The 20,882-nt window shown below is 40.8% G+C and overlaps 1 protein-coding gene across 1 annotated transcript in view; it reads left to right on the top strand.

The window, feature by feature from the left end:
• GTF2F2 (general transcription factor IIF subunit 2) overlaps positions 1-20,882 on the top strand; it is a 423,749-nt gene that overhangs the window by 60,285 nt on the left and 342,582 nt on the right. Inside the window, exons 3-4 of the mRNA XM_029602905.1 lie at positions 579-597; positions 13,522-13,666. Of these exons, the coding sequence (XP_029458765.1) occupies positions 579-597; positions 13,522-13,666 (164 nt within the window). The remainder of the gene's footprint in view (positions 1-578; positions 598-13,521; positions 13,667-20,882) is intronic.

Here is a 20,882-nt window from a genome sequence, read left to right as displayed (position 1 = left end):
CTCTTTCCATTTAAGTAAGCCCAAGAAGGAAAACTAAATCAGGGCATATTATGTTTCAAATGTTGTTTTTCTTTAAATTGTTCAGATATATTGGGCCAAAGTTGCAATGAATTTTTGAGTATTTAGTTGGCTGAGGGGAGGGTATGTTACTTGAAATCATCTAGTGGGTGTGAGGGGAGGGACCCCTGTACAGATTTTTGTGTGGTCTCTACTCCTTTGGGGTATATGTGTACCGGATCTAAATTAAGGGGGGATGGGTAGGGTAAAGGAAGGGAGGGAGGGCGGATAGAGCTAATTGTAACAGATATATCACTATTAATGTTAAAATGTAAAGGTGTATGTTGAAGCAAAAAAAAAATACAAGGAAAACTTGGGAATAAGACCAAAGAGGAAGCAGTTGCACTAAGTAGCAATTAGTTATTTTTAACAGTCCAGTTACTTACGGCTGTGAATGTTACTTGAATGTTCTAGTCTATTGTTCTGATTTTGAGACTGTGCAAAAAATGGAATATACCAAGGTATTAATTTTTCAAGTTATACTTCAGCAGAAATAATATGTTTTTTTGCTTGTTTTACAGAAGTCAAGGAAAGACAGAGGTGAGTAATCTCTTAACATTTGTAACTATAACTTGTTAATGCATAATCAACTATAAATTCTACCTAGGTGGCCACCAGCCAATAAGTTGCCTTAGTGGAGTGGTAAAGAATGGATGCTGGAGGCAGAAAAGTATCTCTTGCTGAGGAAGATAAAGATGTTCTTAAATTTGATGGACTTTCTTGGGGAGTGAGCAGGATAGCAAAAAATATATTTGGTTGGTATGAAGTGGCACAGGAGTATCATTGTTTTAGGTGTTTCAATGTTTTATGATTTTTTATTATTCTATTGTGCATTGTTTATGCTGTATGGTTTATGGCATTTGCAGAGTTTGCGTTGTACATACTATACTTGTGTAAAGTATTGTCCTATTTTTTTTATTTAATTGTTGTACTAGGCCTTGTGTCCTTTTTACCTGGAAGGCAAATGACAAAATAATGTTGTTTTTGCTGAGCTAATAAAAACTTTTTATAACTTTAGCATAGATGCTTATTAAATGGGGGTAAGGGTGGTAGGAAGGAACAAAGATTACATCTTTCAATTGTATAAGGCCATTTGGAGCATGGGGTTAGTTTTGAATATCCATCTTGAAAAAGGATTTTCAAGGCCAGCTCAGTGGTAGTCTTGTGTCTTGGTTCAGGTCCTTCGCTTCCTGGATTAGCTGGAGTTGGGGATGCTGCAAATGCAGCCTTCACTGCTCCTAAGGAGAGGGAGTCAGGATTTCAGAAGAAGCCCCAGGTATATGGTTCCTAGCTGAGACTATCGTTGCAGCGACTCCTCTAAAGTAAGACGGAAGGGGATATGAAATAGGGGGAAAAAAAGTCTGTGGATAGTTGTAAATCATGGTACCAGATACCAACCATGGCTGCCCTTGGATGATGATAGTCATTGTTCTGTCACTGCTGTTGATTTATGTTATTTCGGTTATTCTTTTTATTCACCACCTTGGGCTCACAAGATAAGGTGAACTAAAAACTGAACTGGTTCTGATTGAGCTGGAAGCCCAAAGGAGCAGGAAGAAATTGCCAGTTCCAATAAAAAAGCTACAAATGATAGTTTAGTGATCCTTTTATCATCTTTTCTACCTGAAAGGGACTCTAGTGTGTATATAGATAGAGATATAGATATAACCAAAATGAACCCATGAGGGGGAAGAAGCACGAATGATGAATATATAATTTTATTTTTATTATTGAATTATAGATTGAAAAAACAAAATTAAATTGTACAAAACAATTCAATTTTAAATACATACGTATACTAGGCAAAACTTGTACAAACAAGTATGAGTCATTAAAAAACACTTTACAAAAAAACATATGAAATCTAATTACCAGTACACGCTCTATGTTAGTATCAGCTGTAGCTCTAACTCTGTTGAATAGATACAATGTGTTGATGTGAAAAATATCTCAGATGAACAAAGCATGAAATTATCATTAGAGAAATGTCACAACAACTGACCCTAATAGATAACAATGTATTCAAGTTGCTCTGGCTAATATAACGCAAAACTAGTTACACATATGTACCAGTATACTCAATCATTCAGTAACTAAAGTGCGCATAAACACGTATATTGCAACCATTATGTAAGAAAGTTACATTCTTAAGGCTTTATATTAGAACATTCGCTTGAAACTGCATATGTTTCCCTAGGCTGTGATTTGAAACTAATAATCCTGGGTCAGGTTAAAAAAAGTCTTCAGTTCTTAATTAAAACAGAACAATTCCAATAACCATTCCACCAGATAATGGTGTTTTTTGATCATGCGTTGGATGGAAAAATCCCAACAAGGACCTTGTTTTGCCAGAAAGGCTTCCTCAGGGGAGACTCTTGATGCTAACGATGGTGGAATGTATTACTACGTGGTGATTCCCAACTCCACTGGCAGGGTAAAGCCGGGCCAACTTACATGAATTAGCAGAGTTGACAGGGGACCACTGGCTCAACGGTAGCTTGTAGGGAGATGTACATTGCACCTTCCTGGGTCGCTTCGATAAATTCACAAAATCTTTAAATTGCAGCAGTTGGGAGCAGAATTCACCGGGGTAACCAAGAAAAAATGTTCTCGGCTAGGTTCTGAGATAAACTGCCATGTGTTGCAGAAATGGAAATTACTTTCGTATAGAAGCAGGGCAGTAGCTACTGCAGAAGTCGGGGGCAAAATTCTTCCGATGCCCCAAGAAAAAAGGCTTTGGTGAAACCCTAAGCTGATCTGCCAAGCATGGCAGAAAATGGAAATAACTTTCATGCAAGGACAAACCAATGTTTTCTGAGGCGACGCTGACCTTCCTTCTGCTTGTTGACCAGGAGCAGAAACCACTTTGAGGCAGACATAGACATATATATGCATCTATATGCATATGTGAGTGTGTGTGTGTGTGTGTGTGTGTGTGTATACACTCTCTCCCCTCCCCTCACTCACCTCTTAGCCTGCACCCTCCCTTTCCTTACCCCTTTTGCATCACTCTCCTCCCTTCACTCACAGTGGTCTCCTCTCACCCTACTTCCCTCCTTCCCCTTTCCCTCCTCTCTCACACCCTCCTTGCTTCCCTTCACTTACCCCACTCTCTTCTATTTCCTCTCATTCCTTGCTTTTCTTTCCCTTCCCTTCCCCTCACTAACCACTCTTTTCACCATATTCTTCCCTTTCTTCCCTCATTCCTTCCCCTCTCAATCTCTCATCACTTCTCTTTACTCCACTCTCCTCTATTCTCTCTCATTCCATCCCCTGCCTTCCTTTCCCTGTTTCACCCTCACTCGCTTGCTCACCTACTGCCCTTACACTGGCAGGGCCTAGTTTTCCCACCAGCAGCATTGTTCATTGGGGCGAGTCCCAAAGTGTCTCTTCCCATTGGCAGGGCCTGACCTCCCTCAGTGGTGTCAGTCTTTGGAGCGGGACCTAGCATCTCTTCTCCTGCTGGCTGGATTTACTCCAAGCAGGGTGTAGCTGTCTGTGCATATACCATGACTACCTGCAAATTTTTTTAATCAGACTTGGCACATGTCTGTTTTGAACATTTGGACTTAATTCTATGGGTACAAAGTAACTGGTGAGCTTTTGTGGTTGAAACAACCAGTATCATTTGATCTTAAGCCTGACCTGGAATATAAGGGACTTAACAGCTGACATAAATAATCTGATCCAGAGTCTCGAAGCGCCATAAATATGGCCATTAAGAATTTAAACATTTTGCTAATAGAGACTGGTAACCAGTGCAACCTTATCAAACCAGGGTAATATGTTCTCTTCAATGCAACCCAAGAATCAGCCTCGCAGCCACATTTTGAACTATCTGCAATACATGTAGATGGAACTACTAGAGATGGAGCCGTCCTCCATCTTATTCAGCTAGGAGATACTGTAGGAATGAGGGTGGGGATTTTTTTTTCCAAGTATTCCTTTGTGCCTGAGAAAACTGGAGGTTTCCATCCTATCCTAGATCTAAAGACCTTTAACAAATTTCTTATGAAAGAAAAGATCAAGATAATTTCTCTAGGCACCTTTATTTCCCTTCTAAACAAGGGAGATTGGTTATGTTCTCTGGATCTTGAGAATGTGTTTAACTATATAAAGATAAATTCCAATCACAGGAAGTATCTCAGATTTGCTTTAGGGAGAGATAGGTAATATTAGCATCCCATATATAGAAAATTTATTGGAATGGCCAACTATACAATGTACAGTATTATTATCAATTACTCAGACTAAGGTCGATCAGAGTTCATTTTTATCAGAACAAAGACTCATAGGTGGGCCTGCACCGCATGGCCAGAGCCCACCCTTGACGGAGCGCCGGCACAGACGTGTGGGATCGGCCTCCCGGCAGTGGGGGGGGGGGGGGGAGCGAGGGCACAGCGACGTGCTATCAGCCCCCTCCACCCCCAGCAGAGAGCAGAACGTGCCTACGGGCCTCCCCTGCCGGGGTCGTGTAGCGGGAGCGCCGGTGGCGCAGGCCGATGACGTCAGCAGGCCTTTAAAGGGCCGTGACGGAGGCCAGGAGCCCCTTTTCCCTCGCGCAACGTGCCAGCAACCCGCCCACCCACCCTTTCTTAAGATACTAGCGAAAGAAAGTTTGGTCTTTAAAATGGGAATGTTGGGAAACAGGTGGACAGGGTAGAAAGTTATGTAATCAAATCATAATGTTTATCAGGTGAGAACTAGTTTTAACAGAATGAATAGACAGCAGTCACATGTTAGTTAGCACAATTCAAAAAAAAAAAAAAAAAAAAAATGTTGATCAATGTGGAAATTTAAATGTCGCAGCTGATATGTAAGGTGCGGTTACCCGAGCCGGTTGGACATATTGCAAGTGGTGCTGGCGACATCACAGGACGGCGTGGTAGCCGATCAGCGCCTGGGGGCGGCGCAGAAGGTGGGGCGCGGGATGCGCCAAAGGTCTGGGCCCCCTTGCTGGTAGACAAGGCGGGGGGCACACGGAGTAAGGCTGCCTTGCTTGGCCCATACGGCGGGCAGCGGAAGTGACATCATACCGGCTCGGGTATCAGATGGTTAGGTTTTAATAACCTGTTAAAGAAAGCTGCGGCCTGATTATATCCAACTGACAGTTTGGTGTGGTTTGTTATTGGATGAAGGATGCATAATGGTGGGCAATGAGACATAGGGAGGAAGAAGAGAGGAACGACCACCACGCGGGTTAAGGTGGCGGCTGCGAGCGTCAATTCAATTTGTCTAACAGAGGTTTTATTAGTTAAAATATAATTGATTATTATATCAGTCTTTTAGATGATTGAGAAAGGTAGTTTTATAGTTTGTAAAGTAGCACCATTTACTGCAAGTTGGCAAGATTTAATTGAGAGAAATCATATCTTTCTACCCCAAACTAAAGGTAACTTCAGACCTCTTAATTAAAACGTAAAGTTTGTTTTTTTTTTTACAATGCTAGCAAACCACAGCTGAAGGAATTGCGTAGTTTCTCTCTGTTGTGAAGGCATTTGTTTGTACTCCATGAGGTGCAGATCTGGAAAGCTTACGCGAGTGCACAGGCATCTCGGGTCAGCGTCTCTTTGCCCCAGAGATCAGATAGAGATGCAGGCCAGCTGGCAGACTTCTTTTGGTCTTGTCGTTGGTATTCAATGGGAGCTCTCTGATAGTTGGCTCCCTGATGGACTTCTTGGTAGCAGGAACCATGGCAGGACTTGCCAGTTCCTTCGTTTCACTCATTTTTTTAAAGCAGTGAATTTGCATTATGCATGCATAGTTCATGCATATAGAAGAGGACCAAGCACAGCTCTCTGATTGGGAGTTTAACACTTTTTTAAATAAAAGTGAAGAGTTCTTGTTAGCATAGAGAACTGCATAGTCTCAAACTGTCATTAAGGATAAAAGTCCTCCAATCAGTATCAAAGCTCTCTGCTTCAGCAGAGCTAATAGTAGACAAACTGGCGCCCATGCCAGGATAGGTTTTACAACCTAACCATTCCTCCTTCAAGTCCTGCATTTCTTATTTATTTATTTTAAAGTTTTTATAAACCGCACAATGGAATAGGGGACTATCCATCTAGGCGGTTTACAAAATAAAAACATACACAATTCAAACATACACAAAATGTTATATACAGCAATTAAAATACATTACAATATTATACATGATTTGTGCTGACAGAAATATAGTGTTATAAAAAGATCTTATTGTAAGTTATATGCACATATGAAAAGATGGGTCTTTAATAGCTTTTTGAATTCTCTGCGTTTTGCCGTCAATCGGATATGGTCTGGAAGAGAGTTCCATAAGGTTGGACCGGCTACGGAAAAAGCACGTTTTCGTGTTAGCGATAAACTGACAGATCTTATAGAGGGGATTTCCAGAATGCATTTGTCAAGAGATCGGAGCTGTCTAGATGGCCTATAAATTCGTATTAATGAACATAACCAGATGGATTTAACGTTGTATAGTAAATTATGTATTATGGACAGAATTTTATATGTTATACGAAATGATATTGGAAGCCAGTGTAGATACTGTAATGTAGGTGTGATGTGATCCCTACGTGATACATTACATAGCATAGTTCTGGCTCATAGAGAAGAATGTTCATAATACTTTGCTGTTCATCTTCCATTTTCTTTGGTTCAAAGAGAATAAGTTCCTTTAAGAAATACTCAGAAAATTTTGGTTTGAATTATCCCTACAGAAACACCACTTCTGTTAATACATATTGCTTTTTGGCTTAGTGTTGGCACTCTGTGTTTTCTAAGCATTTCTATGCAGATTGGGGCTTCATATATTTTTCTGTCTGTACAGTTGGATGGTCAAGGGCATATCTCAGATAGGGGCAAACAACTCTAAATGCAACATCATCTGGGTATTGGAATTATTAGAGCTTGCCTTAAATTACTCAAAATCTAATTTAAGCCTGTCTCCTCAATTAGTGTTCATAACAGTTTTGCTAGATATGAATCAGATTCCTTATCAAGAGGAAAATCAAATTGCCATGGTGAAGGGAGTGTTAGAGTCAGGAGACAATCCTTATGGGACATGTTGAGGATGTTGGGTCATATGGCATAACTGGTTCGTGTCACCTCCACGGTATAACTCCAGAAAAGATCAGCTCAATGGACCTTAAAGTCCCAGTGGAATCGGACCACTCGAGGAAAAAGAGAACACATCTGTATCATGAGGCAGCTCAAATAATCATGTTCTAATTAAGCAAGCAGAAAAGAAAAAATTCATTCCTCCTTTGTCAGGAGACTGTTAGAGTGTAGCACTGGGCCATCTCCCATGGAATGACCTTAAGAGCTAAGTATCTCACAGGAAAAGAGAAGCAGGATGTGGTGAACAGAATATTTTTCAAGTGAATAACACTTAAGATACTAAGAGAAAAGGATACTAAGAGAACAGGGAAAATAGGTCATCCCAGTAGAGAGGTTGCAATAAATGCCAAAGTGGACCAGTGCTTTTAAATAAAGTGCAGAAAGATTCCAAATTACTCCTATCAACTGATGAGCAGGTTATTAATACAAACAAGAAACATATGTTGATATACAAATGCTAAAGTCTGAAAAATAAGCCTCACAAATCTGCTTCACTTTTTTGAAGGAATTAATAAACATGTAGATAATGGTGAACCGGTAGATGGTAGTGTATTTGGATTTTCAGAAGGCATTTGACAAAGTTCCTCATGAGAGGTTTCTAGGAAAAGTAAAAAGTCATGGGATAGGTGGTGATGTCCTTTCATGGATTACAAATTGGCTAAAAGACAGGAAACAGTAGGATTAAATGGACAATTTTCTCAGTGGAAGGGAGTGGGCAGTGGAGTGCCTCAGGGATCTGTATTGGGACCCATACTTTTCAATATATTTATAAATGATCTGGAAAGAAGTGAGGTAATCAAATTTGCAGATACAAAATTGTTCAGAGTAATTAAATCACAAGCAGATTGTGATAAATTGCAGGAAGACCTTGTGAGACTGGAAAATTGGGCATCAAAATGGCAGATGAAATTTAATGTGGATAAGTGCAAGGTGATGCACATAGGGAAAAATAACCCATGCTATAGTTACACAGGTTAACAGTGCGCTCCAATGGAGCGCACTGTTAACCTGTCATTGGACGCGCATTTTCCCTTACCCCTTATTCAGTAAGGGGCGAAAAGCGCGCGCCCAATCCGCCGAACCTAATAGCGCCCTCAACATGCAAATGCGTGTTGATGGCCCTATTAGGTATGCCCGCACGATTCAGTAAGTAAAATGTGCAGCCAAGCCGCACATTTTACTTTCAGAAATTAGCGCCTACCTTTGGGTAGGCGCTAATTTCTTTGGGCACTGGGAAAGTGCACAGAAAAGCAGTAAAAACTGCTTTTCTGTGCACCCTCCAACTTAATATCATGGCGATATTAAGTCGGAGGTCCCGAAGGGTAAAAAAAAGTAAAAAACAAACAAAAAAAAAAATTTGAAGTTGGTCGGCGGCTATCTGGTCGAAAACCAGACGCTCGAGAACCGAAGCCGGAAAAATTGAGCGTCGGCTGTCAAACCCGCTGACAGACGCCGCTCCGGACCAAAAGGAGGCACTAGGGATGCGCTAGTGTCCCTAGCGCCTCCTTTTGCCCGTTTCTACCGCCGGACCTAATTTAAATACTGCATTGCGCGCACAGGCGAGTGGCCTGTATCCGCTCTCCCGCGGACTTTACTGAATCGGCCTGAAAGTTAGGTTCCATATTAGGAGCTACCACCCAAGAAAGAGCTCTAGGTGTCATAGTGGATAACACATTAAAATAATCAGTTCAGTGTGCTGCGGCAGTCAAAAAAGCAAGCAGAATGTTGGGAATTATTAGAAAGGGAATGGTAAATAAAACGGAAAGTGTCATAATGCCTCTGTATTGCTTCATGTTGAGACCGCACCTTGAATACTGTGTACAATTCTGGTCGCCCTCGAGGAGCGAGTACCTGTTCCCTGAAAGGCACCTGAAATAAAGCAGAGGGCCCCCGAGGAGCGGGTACCCAAGTTAGTTGATACCCCGAAGGGCTGAGAGAAAGCTTCCAGCGCCAGCACGGAAGCGACAGAGTAGCGTAGACAGGAACGGATTCGAGTCCTTGCTAACTCGGGGAGCTAGTAAATCAATGAGGCTGATATACCTGGATGGCGTGATGTCAGCAAGAGGGAACATCCTCGAGGTTCGCGCCAAGGGTTTTATAAAGACGTGGGTTGCGCGCGCACACGCACCCTAGTAAGTACCTGGGAGGAGCAATGGCGGAAGCCTGCATCATAGCTGTTTTGGGGACGCCAGAGAGGTCGGCTTGTAGATGCTGCGGTAGCCATCTTGCCCAGGTAAGCGGGAGGAGCCGAGATTAAGGTGAGGCAAGCGGGGCGAAGCCGTTGAAGACTGATGGATGCAACAGAGAAGGTACAGAGAAGGGTGACCAAAATGATAAAGGGAATGGAACAGCTCCCGTATGAGGAAAGACTAAAGAGGTTAGGACTTTTCAGCTTGGAGAAGAGGCGGCTGAGGGGGGGGGATATGATAGAGGTGTTTAAAATCATGAGAGGTCTAGAACTGGTAAATGTGAATCGGTTATTTACTTTTTTGGATAATAGAAAGACTAGGGGGCATTCCATGAAGTTAGCATGGTGCACATTTAAAAGTAATCGGAGAAAGTTCTTTTTCACTCAACGCACAATTAAACTCTGGAATTTGTTGCCAGAGGATGTGGTTAGTGCAGTTAGTGTAGCTGTGTTTAAAAAAGGATTGGATAAGTTCTTGGAGGAGAAGTCCATTACCTGCTATTAATTATTTTGACTTAGATAATAACCACCGCTATTACTAGCAACGGTAGCATGGAATAGACTTAGTTTTTGGGTACTTGCCAGGTTTGGCCACTGTTGGAAACAGGATGCTAGGCTTGATGGACCTTGGTCTGACCCAGTATGGCATGTTCTTATGTTCTTAAATAAGATGGGAGAGTTAGAGTGTATAGCACTGGATGAAGAGTTAGATAAAATTGGCATCTCAGGTGGAAGGAGGATAACCAATGGGACACTGTGATACCAGGGTACAAATTATATCGAAATTATAGGATGTATTAAATTGGTGGAGGGGTGGCATTATATGTTAGAGAACATTGAGTCAAACAAGATAAAAGTTCTACAGGAAACAAAATGCATGGACAGAAATTCCAGGTGAAAAAGGGAATAAAATAGAAATGGGGGTGTATTACCTTCCAGCTGGCCAAAATGAATTAACAGACAATGAAATGCTAAAAGAAATTAGGGAAGCTAACAAAATCAGCAGCACAGTAATAATGGGTGATTTCAATTACCCCAGTATTGACTGGGTGAATGTTACATCAGGATTCTAGAGAAGTAAAGTTCCTAGATGAAATAAATGACTGCTTCATGGAGCAGCTGAAACAAGAACCAACAAGATGGAAACTACTTTAGACCTAATCGTTAGTGGAACACAGGATAAGCGTTGGAGCCACTAGGCAATAGTAGTCACACCATTATCAAAGTTGATTTAACTGGAAAGAGCACAAAAAAAGAGATCTACTATGACAGCATTTAACTTTCAAAAACGTGACTATAATAAAATGAGGAAAATGGTTAGGTAAAAAATGAAGGATCAACTGGAAAGACTGAGTTTAACTCAGGCATGGATGTTTAAAAATACAATCTTGGAAGCCCAGAACAGATGTATTTCATGTATTATAAAAGGTAGAAAGAAGGCTAAATGATTATCGGCATGGTTGAAAGGTGAGGTGAGAGAGGCTATATAATAACTAAAAGAACATCTTTCAAGAAATGGAAAAGGGATACGAATGAAGAAAACAGGAAACAGCATAGCACTGGCAAGTCATTTGCAAAGCATTGATAAGGAAGGCAAAGAGAGAATTGGAAAAGAAGTTTGCTGTGGAAGCAAACACTCATAATAAAAACTTTTTCAGGGTACATTCGAGGTAAAAAGCCTGCGAGGGAACCAGTTGCATCATTAGATGATCAAGGGGTAAAAGGAGCACTTAGGAATGACAAAGCCATATCAGAGAGACTAAATGAATTCTCTGCTTCAGTATTCACTGAGGAAGATGTAAGAGATATAGCAGTGCCAGTAATGATATTGAAAGGTGATGATTCATAAGAATATAGAATGAAAGACATGCAACACTGGGTCAGACAAAGGGTCCATCAAGCCCAGCATCTGTTTCTAACAGTGGCAAATCCAAGTCACAAGTACTTGGCAAGTACCCAAACAAATGGATCAAAAGCTACTATTCCTTATTGGTTAATAGCGGTTTATGGACTTCTCCTCTAGGAACTTATTCAAACCTTTTTTAAACCAGTTACACTAACTGCCATAACCACATCATCTGACAATGAATTCCATTGCTTAATTATGCATTGAGTGAAAAATACTGTTCTCTTTGTTTTAATGAGCTACTTGCTAACTTCATGGAGTGCCCCCTAGTCCTTTTATTGTCTGAGAGAGTAAATAACTGATTTACATTTACCTGTACAAGTCCTTTCATGATTCTGTAGACCTAAGCAGAGAAAATTCTTTTTCACTCAAAATGCAGTTAATTGCTGGAATTTGTTGACAGAAGATGTGGTTAGTGAAATTAGTGTAGCTGGGTTTCAAAAAGGTTTGGATAAGTTCTTGGAGGAGAAGTCCATTAACTGGTATTAATCAAGTTGACTTAGGGAATACTACTGCTATTACTGGCATCAGTAGCATAGAATCTACTTAGTGTTTGAATTCTTGCCAGGTGCTTGTTGCCTGTATTGGCCACTGTTGGAAACAGGATGCTGGGCTTGATGGACCCTTGGTCTGACCCAGTATGGCATGTACTTATGTTCCCCCTCAGGCGTCTCTTCTCCAAGCTGAACAGCCCAACCCTCTTTAGCCTTTCCTTATAGGACAACCATTCCACTCCCTTTATCATTTTGGTTACCCTTCTTTGTAGTTTCACTAGTGCAACTATATCTTTTTTTTTAAGATGTGGCAACCAGAATTGCACACAGTATTCAAGGTATAGTCTCACCATGGAGCGATACAGAGGCATTATGACATCCACCATTTTATTCACCATTCCCTTCCTAATAATTCCTAACATTGTTTGTTTTTTTGACCGCACACTTAGCCTACGATTTCAATGTATTATCCACTATGATGTCTATATCTCTTTCCTGGGTGGTAACTCCTAATATGGAGCCTAACATCGTGTAACTACAGCAAGGGTTATTTTTCCCTATATGCAACACCTTGCACTTATCCACATTAAATTTCATCTGCCATTTGGACACCCAATCTTCCAGCCTCAGAAGGTACTCCTGTAGTTTATCACAATCCACTTGAGATTTAACTACTCTGCATAATTTTGTATCATCCGCAAATTTAATCAACTCACTCGACTTAGCCCTTTCCAGATCATTTATAAATAAATTTAAAAGCACCAGTCCAAGTACAGATCTGAGGCACGCCACTGTTTGTTTTCACAGTGGAAAAAGGTAATTTAATCCTACTCTCTGTTTCCTGTATTTTAACCAGTTTGCAATCCACAAAAGGACATCACCTCCTATCACATGACTTTTTAATTTTCTTAGAAGTTTCTCATGAGGGACTTTGTCGAACGCCTTCTGAAAATCCAAATACACCACATCTACTGGTTCACCTATGTCCACATGTTTATTCACCCCTTCAAAAAATGTAGGAGCTTTGTGAGGCAAGACTTCCCTTGGATAAATCCATGCTGGCCATGTCTCATTACACCATGTCTATCTAAATGTTCTTAGTGAACCTGGAAGATGTACTAGGGCAACTGACAAACTAAAGAGTAGCAAACACCTGGACCAGATGGTATACGTCCCAGAGTGCTGAAAGAACTGAGAAATGAAATTACAGATCTGCTATTGGAAATTTGTAAACTATGATTAACATCTATGGTTCCTGGAGACTGGAGGGTTGCCAGTCTAACGTCAATTTTTATAAAGGGATCAAGGGGGGTGGTCCTTGATGTGTCTTATCAGTATGGCTTCAGAATGACACTGAACTAGTATGTGACCTTTTGATCTGCATTAGGTGAAATTCAGAGGTAAGAACAAACTGAAATCCTTTGCCAAATTTAATCAAATATAGGAAATGAAGAGTACCATAATCATGCAGTTTTGAAAGATAGAATTTTTTGGAACATAAAAGCATTGTATAGTTGAGTAAAATTCATTAAGTATTATTTTGGTGCTCTTGGTTTGTTTTAGACTAACCACAGTTTCATCCCACACAACTACCCTCTGCTCCCTTATTCCAACTATATGCGGTTGATTTCTATACAACATACACTACTTGGAAAAGAATGTCAGGGAGCATGAAGTGTTGCAGAATACAGCACTAGGGTGTATATGTGCAACTGCAGGATTAGTGCTTATTAAAAAAGAAACTGTGACATGAAGACTTTGATAATTGTTTTCCTTAGGTATCATTTACTTTGAGTGAAGAACTTGCAAATATTCATGATGATGGAGGAAAGCCTGCTTCTGTCAATGCACCAAGAGAACATCCATTTAATTTACAAAGTGTGGGAGGACAGACATTAACAGTATTTACAGAAAGTTCATCAGGTGAGCAGGAAATAAAATAATATGCCTGTGGGAATGTGTATATATTCATATATCATTGTCATATATTCTTGTATGGATTATTAGCACCAGTGAAATCATAAATGAATGCTTCCAGAAACTAATAAATCTGCCTTGATTTGCACTGAAAATTTTGGCTCAGGGCTCCTGGACTTCCAGATTGCCATGGCAAGAATGTTAACAGACAACCTTAAATGTTCGTGAAACAGAAAACTGATATCTACTGGTTTAGGATTATTGCACACAAAGGTTTTCTGTTTCAAAACAAAAATTTAAGGCTGTCTGTTGGCATGGGAATTTTGTTTACATAAAAATTCCTAGGCACCAACAGGAATTTTTTGGAACCAGGGATATGTAAACTGAAACCACAACCTTTGTTTCTACACCTGCTTCTCTTCTCATGCCAACTCTTCCCCACTCCCCCTCCTCTTCCCATTACGTACTTTCATCCCCTTACCTATCTCGCCCCCTCCCCACTGCATTTGGCCCATATTCCTCTTTTCCTTTATGTGGATATCCATGGTCCACTTCATCCCTTTGTCCCCCCATGTGCTCCATATTACAAGCTCTATCTATCAGTATATGGGTGCCAGCATCAAGATTTTTTCAGTGTGATCAGGCACCTGAAAAGTTTTCAGAGATGGTCTCTCTTCGTTGACAAGCAGGCATGAATTTGTCATTCCGTGTGGATGACATTTTCTGACAATGCCAACATAAACCTAGCTCTCAGATTTACTGAGCATATTGGGAGTTCCTGCATGCAGACCGCCTCGTGAGCTCCTCAGTCTTTCTTCATTAGAGCTACCACACAGTTGTATCCCAGTCTCTCTCTTAAACATTTTTTGGTTTTTGGCTTTATTGCTACTTTTGTTGCCTTGTTGCTGCTCTGGGTTTCTGCCACTGCCTTGGCAGCCCCTCAATCAGAACTTAAAAGAAAAATTCAAATGAGTATGTAAAAGCAGAGGTTTCAAGGTCTGCATCTATGGGTGCTGAATTTCCTCCATAGATACACACTCCGTCTACTGTTGCTGACTGGGCCCAGACTATGGGTAGACTAGTTAGGCTGTATGGTCTTTCTGTTATCCCATTTCAATGTAAATGCCATCTGACCTGCTTCTGTTGCTCCTAGTCAAAAATGTTCAACAAATACTTGTCTGGTATTCACTGAAGAAGAGTTTGGAGGAAGACCATTAATTTATTGCCAAAGGTACATGTGGGAGTATAGTATATATATGACACCATTTCAGGAACAGAGTATAGAATGAGCAAACAGTGGCTAAAAGCCATGAGATCAAGTGGGATGCATCAGGATATTAAAGGAACTTGGAGTGGTTCTGGTGACTGCTGTTCAGTAGAGCTTTGGGGATGGGGCTATTTGTACTGATATGAGGAAGGGCAGAATGTGGTTTGGAAACTACAATCTGATTAGTCTTATCTCAGTGCTGGGAAAATTAATGGCAAGGCTAATGAACATAAGAACGTTAGAAATTGCCATGCTGGGTCAGACCAAGGATCCATCAAGCCCAGCATCCTGTTTCCAACAGAGGCCAAACCAGGCCACAAGAACCTGGCAATTACCCAAACACTAAGAAGATCCCATGCTACTGATGCAATTAATAGCAGTGGCTATTCCCTAAGTAAGCTTGATTAATAGCCATTAATGGACTTCTCCAAGAACTTATCCAAACCTTTTTTTAACCCAGCTACACTAACTGCACTAACCACATCCTCTGGCAACAAATTCCAGAGCTTTATTGTGCGTTGAGTGAAAAAGAATTTTCTCCAATTAGTCTTAAATGTGTTAATTGCTAACTTCATGGAATGCCCCCTAGTCCTTCTATTATTCGAAAGTGTAAATAACCGATTCACATCTACTCGTTCAAGACCACTGATGATCTTAAAGACCTCTATCATATCCCCCCCTCAGCCGTTTCTTCTCCAAGCTGAATAGCCCTAACCTCTTCAGCCTTTCCTCTTAGGGGAGCTGTTCCATCCCCTTTATCATTTTGGTTGCCCTTCTCTGTACCTTCTCCATTGCAACTATATATTTTTTGAGATGCGGCGACCAGAATTGTACACAGTATTCAAGGTGCGGTCTCACCATGGAGCAATATAGAGGCATTATGACATTTTCCGTTTTATTAACCATTCCCTTCCTAATAATTCCTAACATTCTATTTGCTTTTTTGACTCCTGCAGCACACTGAGCCGACGATTTTAAAGTATTATTCACTATGATGCCTAGATCTTTTTCCTGGGTAGTAGTTCCTAATATGGAACCTAATATCATGTAACTACAGCAAGGGTTATTTTTCCCTATATGCAACACCTTGCACTTGTCCACATTAAATTTCATCTGCCATTTGGATGCCCAATCTTCCAGTCTTGCAAGGTCCTCCTGTAATGTATCACAATCCGCTTGTGATTTAACTACTCTGAATAATTTTGTATCATCCGCAAATTTGATAACCTCATTCGTTGTATTCCTTTCCAGATCTTTTATATATATATTGAAAAGTACTGGTCCAAGTATAGATCCCTGAGGCACTCCACTGTTTACACTTTTCCACTGAGAAAATTGACCATTTAATCCTACTCTCTGTTTCCTGTCTTTTAACCAGTTTGTAATCCACGAAAGGACATCGCCTCCTATCCCATGACTTTTTAGTTTTCTTAGAAGCCTCTCATGAGGGACTTTGTCAAACGCCTTCTGAAAATCCAAATCCACTACATCTACCGGTTCACCTTTATCCACATGTTTATTAACCCCTTCAAAAAAAATGAAGCAGATTTGTTAGGCAAGATTTCCTTTGGGTAAATCCATGTTGACAGTGTTCCATTAAACCATGTCTTTCTATATGCTCTATGATTTTGATCTTGAGAATAATTTCCAGTATTTTTCCCGGCACTGAAGTCAGGCTCACTGGTCTATAGTTACCCGGATCGCCCCTGGTGCCTTTTTTAAATATTGGCGTTACATTGGCCATCCTCCAGTCTTCTAGTACAATGGATGACTTTAATGATAGGTTACAAATTTTTACTAATAGGTCTGAAATTTCATTTTTTAGTTCCTTCAGTACCCTAGGATGCATGCCGCTATCTACAATCCACTGGGTTGCAGGATCCGAAGCAGCATGGTTTTTACCAGAGGAAGACTGGATCAAACAAATCATATTGATTTTCTTTGATTGGGTATCTAGAGAATTAGATCAAGGATGAGCGCTGGAATGGTTACTTGGATTTCAGCAAAGCTTTTGATACTATCCTGCATAGCAGGCTCATTAATAAACTGAACAGCCATGGGGTGGTTTCCAAGATGATAGGCTGGATTAGAAACAGACTACATGATAGACAACAGAGGATGGTGGTAAATGGAATTCGCTCGGAGGAGAGAAAAGTGACTAGTGGAGTACCTTTGGGATCATCAGTCCTGGGCCAGTTCTGCTCAATATCTTTGTGAGAGTTTTTGTAGATAGGTTAGAAGAAAGTTTCCCTTTTTACAGAGGTCACAAAATCTGCTACTGCATGAACACCTCTGAGGAAGTAGACAGAATGAGAGGTGATGGTCGAATGCTTAGCAATTAAGATTTGGTGCAAACAACTGTGGAGTCATGCATTTGAGGTGCAGAAATCGAAGAGAGTGATATACAATGAGTGGTGAGAAGTTGTTGTGCACTAACGGTTCTGTTCAGTTTAAATGGGGAAAAAGATACACTGCATATAGGCCTGATGAGGTACACTGCAAAAACTGTTTACTTTTCAACATTTTTACTTTTATGATGTTGATTGACTTAAATCATATACTGTGATATACTACCACCACAGTTTTAAATCTGTCTTCTTTGAAATTGTGGTAATTGTTGCTTTTTGACTTCTAAAGAAAAGCTGCAAACTAAGAAACAAATTATTATGTTCTGTTTGCTTTTGTTCCATCCCCAAAGAAAGAAATATATTCTGAACCTTAATTCTGAAATCAGTTAATTGACATTTATTTACAGTATATAATGTAATGCTTCTGAATAGCTAATGTTATTTTAATAGATACTTTTATTATTCTGCTGGAAAGCAAAAGTAAGCTTGCAGTAGATAATGATAATTTAAATAGCATAAATGTCAACTACAGCAGTTTTCTTATTTTTCCAAATAAAATTAATTCAGTCTATTCAGAAAAGAATGATTTGTACTTTAAAAATAGGCATCCTGAGTGGTCACAGTTGGCCTAATGGAGACCAGCTGGTGGTGCTTCTTCCAAAATTCAGGGGTGGTATTAGAATCTTTTTGCCCCTAAGAAAAAGAGAAGACACTTTCTCTTGCATTACTCCTGTTATGTGTCTTTTCTGTGATGCTTGGCTTCAGTTGTTTCTTTATCAGTAAGCAGGCATGAATCAGCCTTAATGTGGGTGATGCCATCCAACAGCGAAGACATGGACACAGCTCTCAGAGCTCAGTAAAAGTCTTACTGAGCATATACAGGGGTTCCTGTGCACACTATGCCTCGTGAGCTCTCAGTTTTTCTTCATCTGAGCTATCACATGGATGTGTTTCCAGTCTCTCTTAAAATATTTTCTCTTTAGGAATTTCTTTTTTGCTAAGATTTCCTTGTCTAATAAGGTCTGGGAATGACAGGTTTATGTTCTTTGACCCTAAGCAGCTTGAATTATTTCTTCAATCTAAAACTATTTCTCCAGCTTCTATCCAATTCTCATAGGGAATCACCAAGCTAATTAATAAGTAATTTGGCAGTTCTTTCTAAACTCTTTTTTCTCCACTCTTTTCCCTCAGTGGTGGACTAACTTATGTAATTTAGTCTCCTTTTTAAAGATGGTGTAGTCAAGAGCTGTGAAATGTTTCTTTTTTTTTTTTCTGGTATCAAAATGTTTTGTTTGAAACTAATAAAGAGATTAAAAAAAAATATTTTCTCTTTTGATCACTGCCTGGCTTTTTTTCTGTCTCAAGTCACGTTTGCGATTCACTTTTTTCTTAACGCTGGCAGCCACGACAAATGCCTGCCTAGCCTACTCCCCTCCCCCCAGAAATGCATCCTCAAGTGAATGCAATCCAAGACACAAACTGAATGCATACAAGAAGTATGATTTGGAAGTATAGGCTGCAGTTTATTATCAAAACAGATATTAACAACCAACTCCTACCGCGCCGTGATATAGGGAACATCTGGGCTATGCCCACCAGTTATGCCATCCGCCATAAAAAAAACAAACAAGGCAGCGATCTTTGCTCTGGCCCCAGCTGTGTTTCCAAGAAAGGAGACCACCCCTCTGGGGCATATCCCCATGCCTCACCATTTTGCTGTAAAGGTATCCTCTTGCCAGCCAATGGCTGACCTGGAATCATGGCAAAAAACCCCATCATCAGCAATAAGAAATTTGCCAACAGCTCGGGTACCCATCATAGGCATGAGGTAGAAGAATCCTTGCCTCATGTCCCTCCCCAACATTCATCTGCGGCCATCTCCTGTAATACCAAATAAGTCCTCCAAAGCCTCCTGCAGTGTATTTTTAAAAATGACATAACCAATGTTCGACAAGTGGATCTTATTCAGCCTGTGCATGCCTTCACTTTGTACGTCGGCCTATCCATGGCTAATCTGGCACCCCCCAAAGCTTCACATCATACCATTTTGGGCATGGGAGAATGTCTGACCAGAAAAGACAAATCCATGAGAACCAATCAGCTTTCTTGGCCAGATCATCGTTTATCATCTTAATCAGTTGTTTGCAGTAAAGACTGCCCAAATCATTGCCCCCAAGGTGTAATACAATAGTATCCGGTGCGGCCAACAAATCCCTCATCTGTGTAAAAGGGGTACAACCTGCTCCCAAAGCATACCCCGCTTACCAATCCACACAAAGTTAACACCTCGATGAGCCGTACATAGGGGCAGTCATGGGCCTTCTTTGCTGTCCAGTGGATGAACGAATTCCCTATGATCCATACAGTTTGCTGATACCATGGCAGATCTGAAAGATAATTTGACATTCATGAGTGGCTGCTACTGCCCCAGCCCATTCTCACATAAGTTTTAATTGCAGAAGGTTGCCATCTTCCTATTTGCTGTATAGTGTCTATTGTTAAGTCCGCTAGAGCTGTGCTAATTGCCGCACCAATCCGAAAGAAGTGACATCCAGGCCTAATTTAGTTACTGCTAATCACAGAATAGTGGTGAACTGATATATAGTGAGGTGCACCAGATCAGCATGGATTAACAAATGTGTCGTGTCCCCCCCCGTCCCCCCCGGGTGGGGCTGAATAGCCAAGTAAGTTTCCATATTCCTCACTGGGACAATGATCTGGGAATCAATGTTTCTAAAAAAAAAAAAAAAAAAAGGGTGGACCCACGGCCCACTTTGTCAGTTTTAGATCTCTGTATTTGAATGTGGACTGACTATTCTGAGCATGTTACATTCTGCAGAAGAATACCTTCTGTGTCCCGTATCATTTTTTTGAAGCGGCTACCAACTCACTCAGAGGGCACCAAAGAAGGCTAGTAAGAATGCCAGATGGAAAAAATTAGCCATAAGTTCACAAACATGTCAGGGGTAATTGGCTGATGTGAGTCAGTACTTGGTCCAATTTTTCTGGTCAATGCGGCCAGCATCTTCTTAACCTCAAAGGACTTGGTGGCTTCCCTCATCTGTACGCCTTTGTGAAGAAAGATAGCCAGGTACTTGACCACTGAGGTCCTGGATACGCCTGTGTCCTTGGCTGAGGAGTTGTACTTGACAATCAAATCATCTGGCATGTGGCTTCTCTCCCAGCCAGGCTGTACCAAGAATGCTTGATTGTGTTCAAAACTTCTGCAATATGCCAACCAAGTAGTAGGGGCTAAGGATCCTTGAAGGAGGTCTCTGGTTGTTGTAGACCAGTTGTCCATAGATGGTCCGGAACCGGCATCCCCAACTGGTCCGATGTGGGTGCCTGCTTGCGAAATAAGTCCCACTTAGATGAGATAAAGCATCTGCCACCCCATTACTCACTCCTGGAACATTTCATGCTCGAACTATGATATTTATACACAGACTAGCTAGGATCATCTCCCTCAACAATTCTGCAACTCTAGGGTATCTGGGGGGCTACCTGTTTTAATACATGTACCATGGCCTGATTATCACACCAAAAGACAATTTCCTGTACGTACCCGGATCAGTCCAGACAGTGGGTTGAGCCTCCTTTCCAGCAG

The sequence above is a fragment of the Rhinatrema bivittatum genome, chromosome 5 (genome assembly GCF_901001135.1).
Source record: "Rhinatrema bivittatum chromosome 5, aRhiBiv1.1, whole genome shotgun sequence".
In the NCBI taxonomy this organism is placed as follows: domain Eukaryota; kingdom Metazoa; phylum Chordata; class Amphibia; order Gymnophiona; family Rhinatrematidae; genus Rhinatrema; species Rhinatrema bivittatum.
Note: the sequence above shows the minus strand (reverse complement) of the source record. Positions and strands in the feature narration are given on the sequence as shown.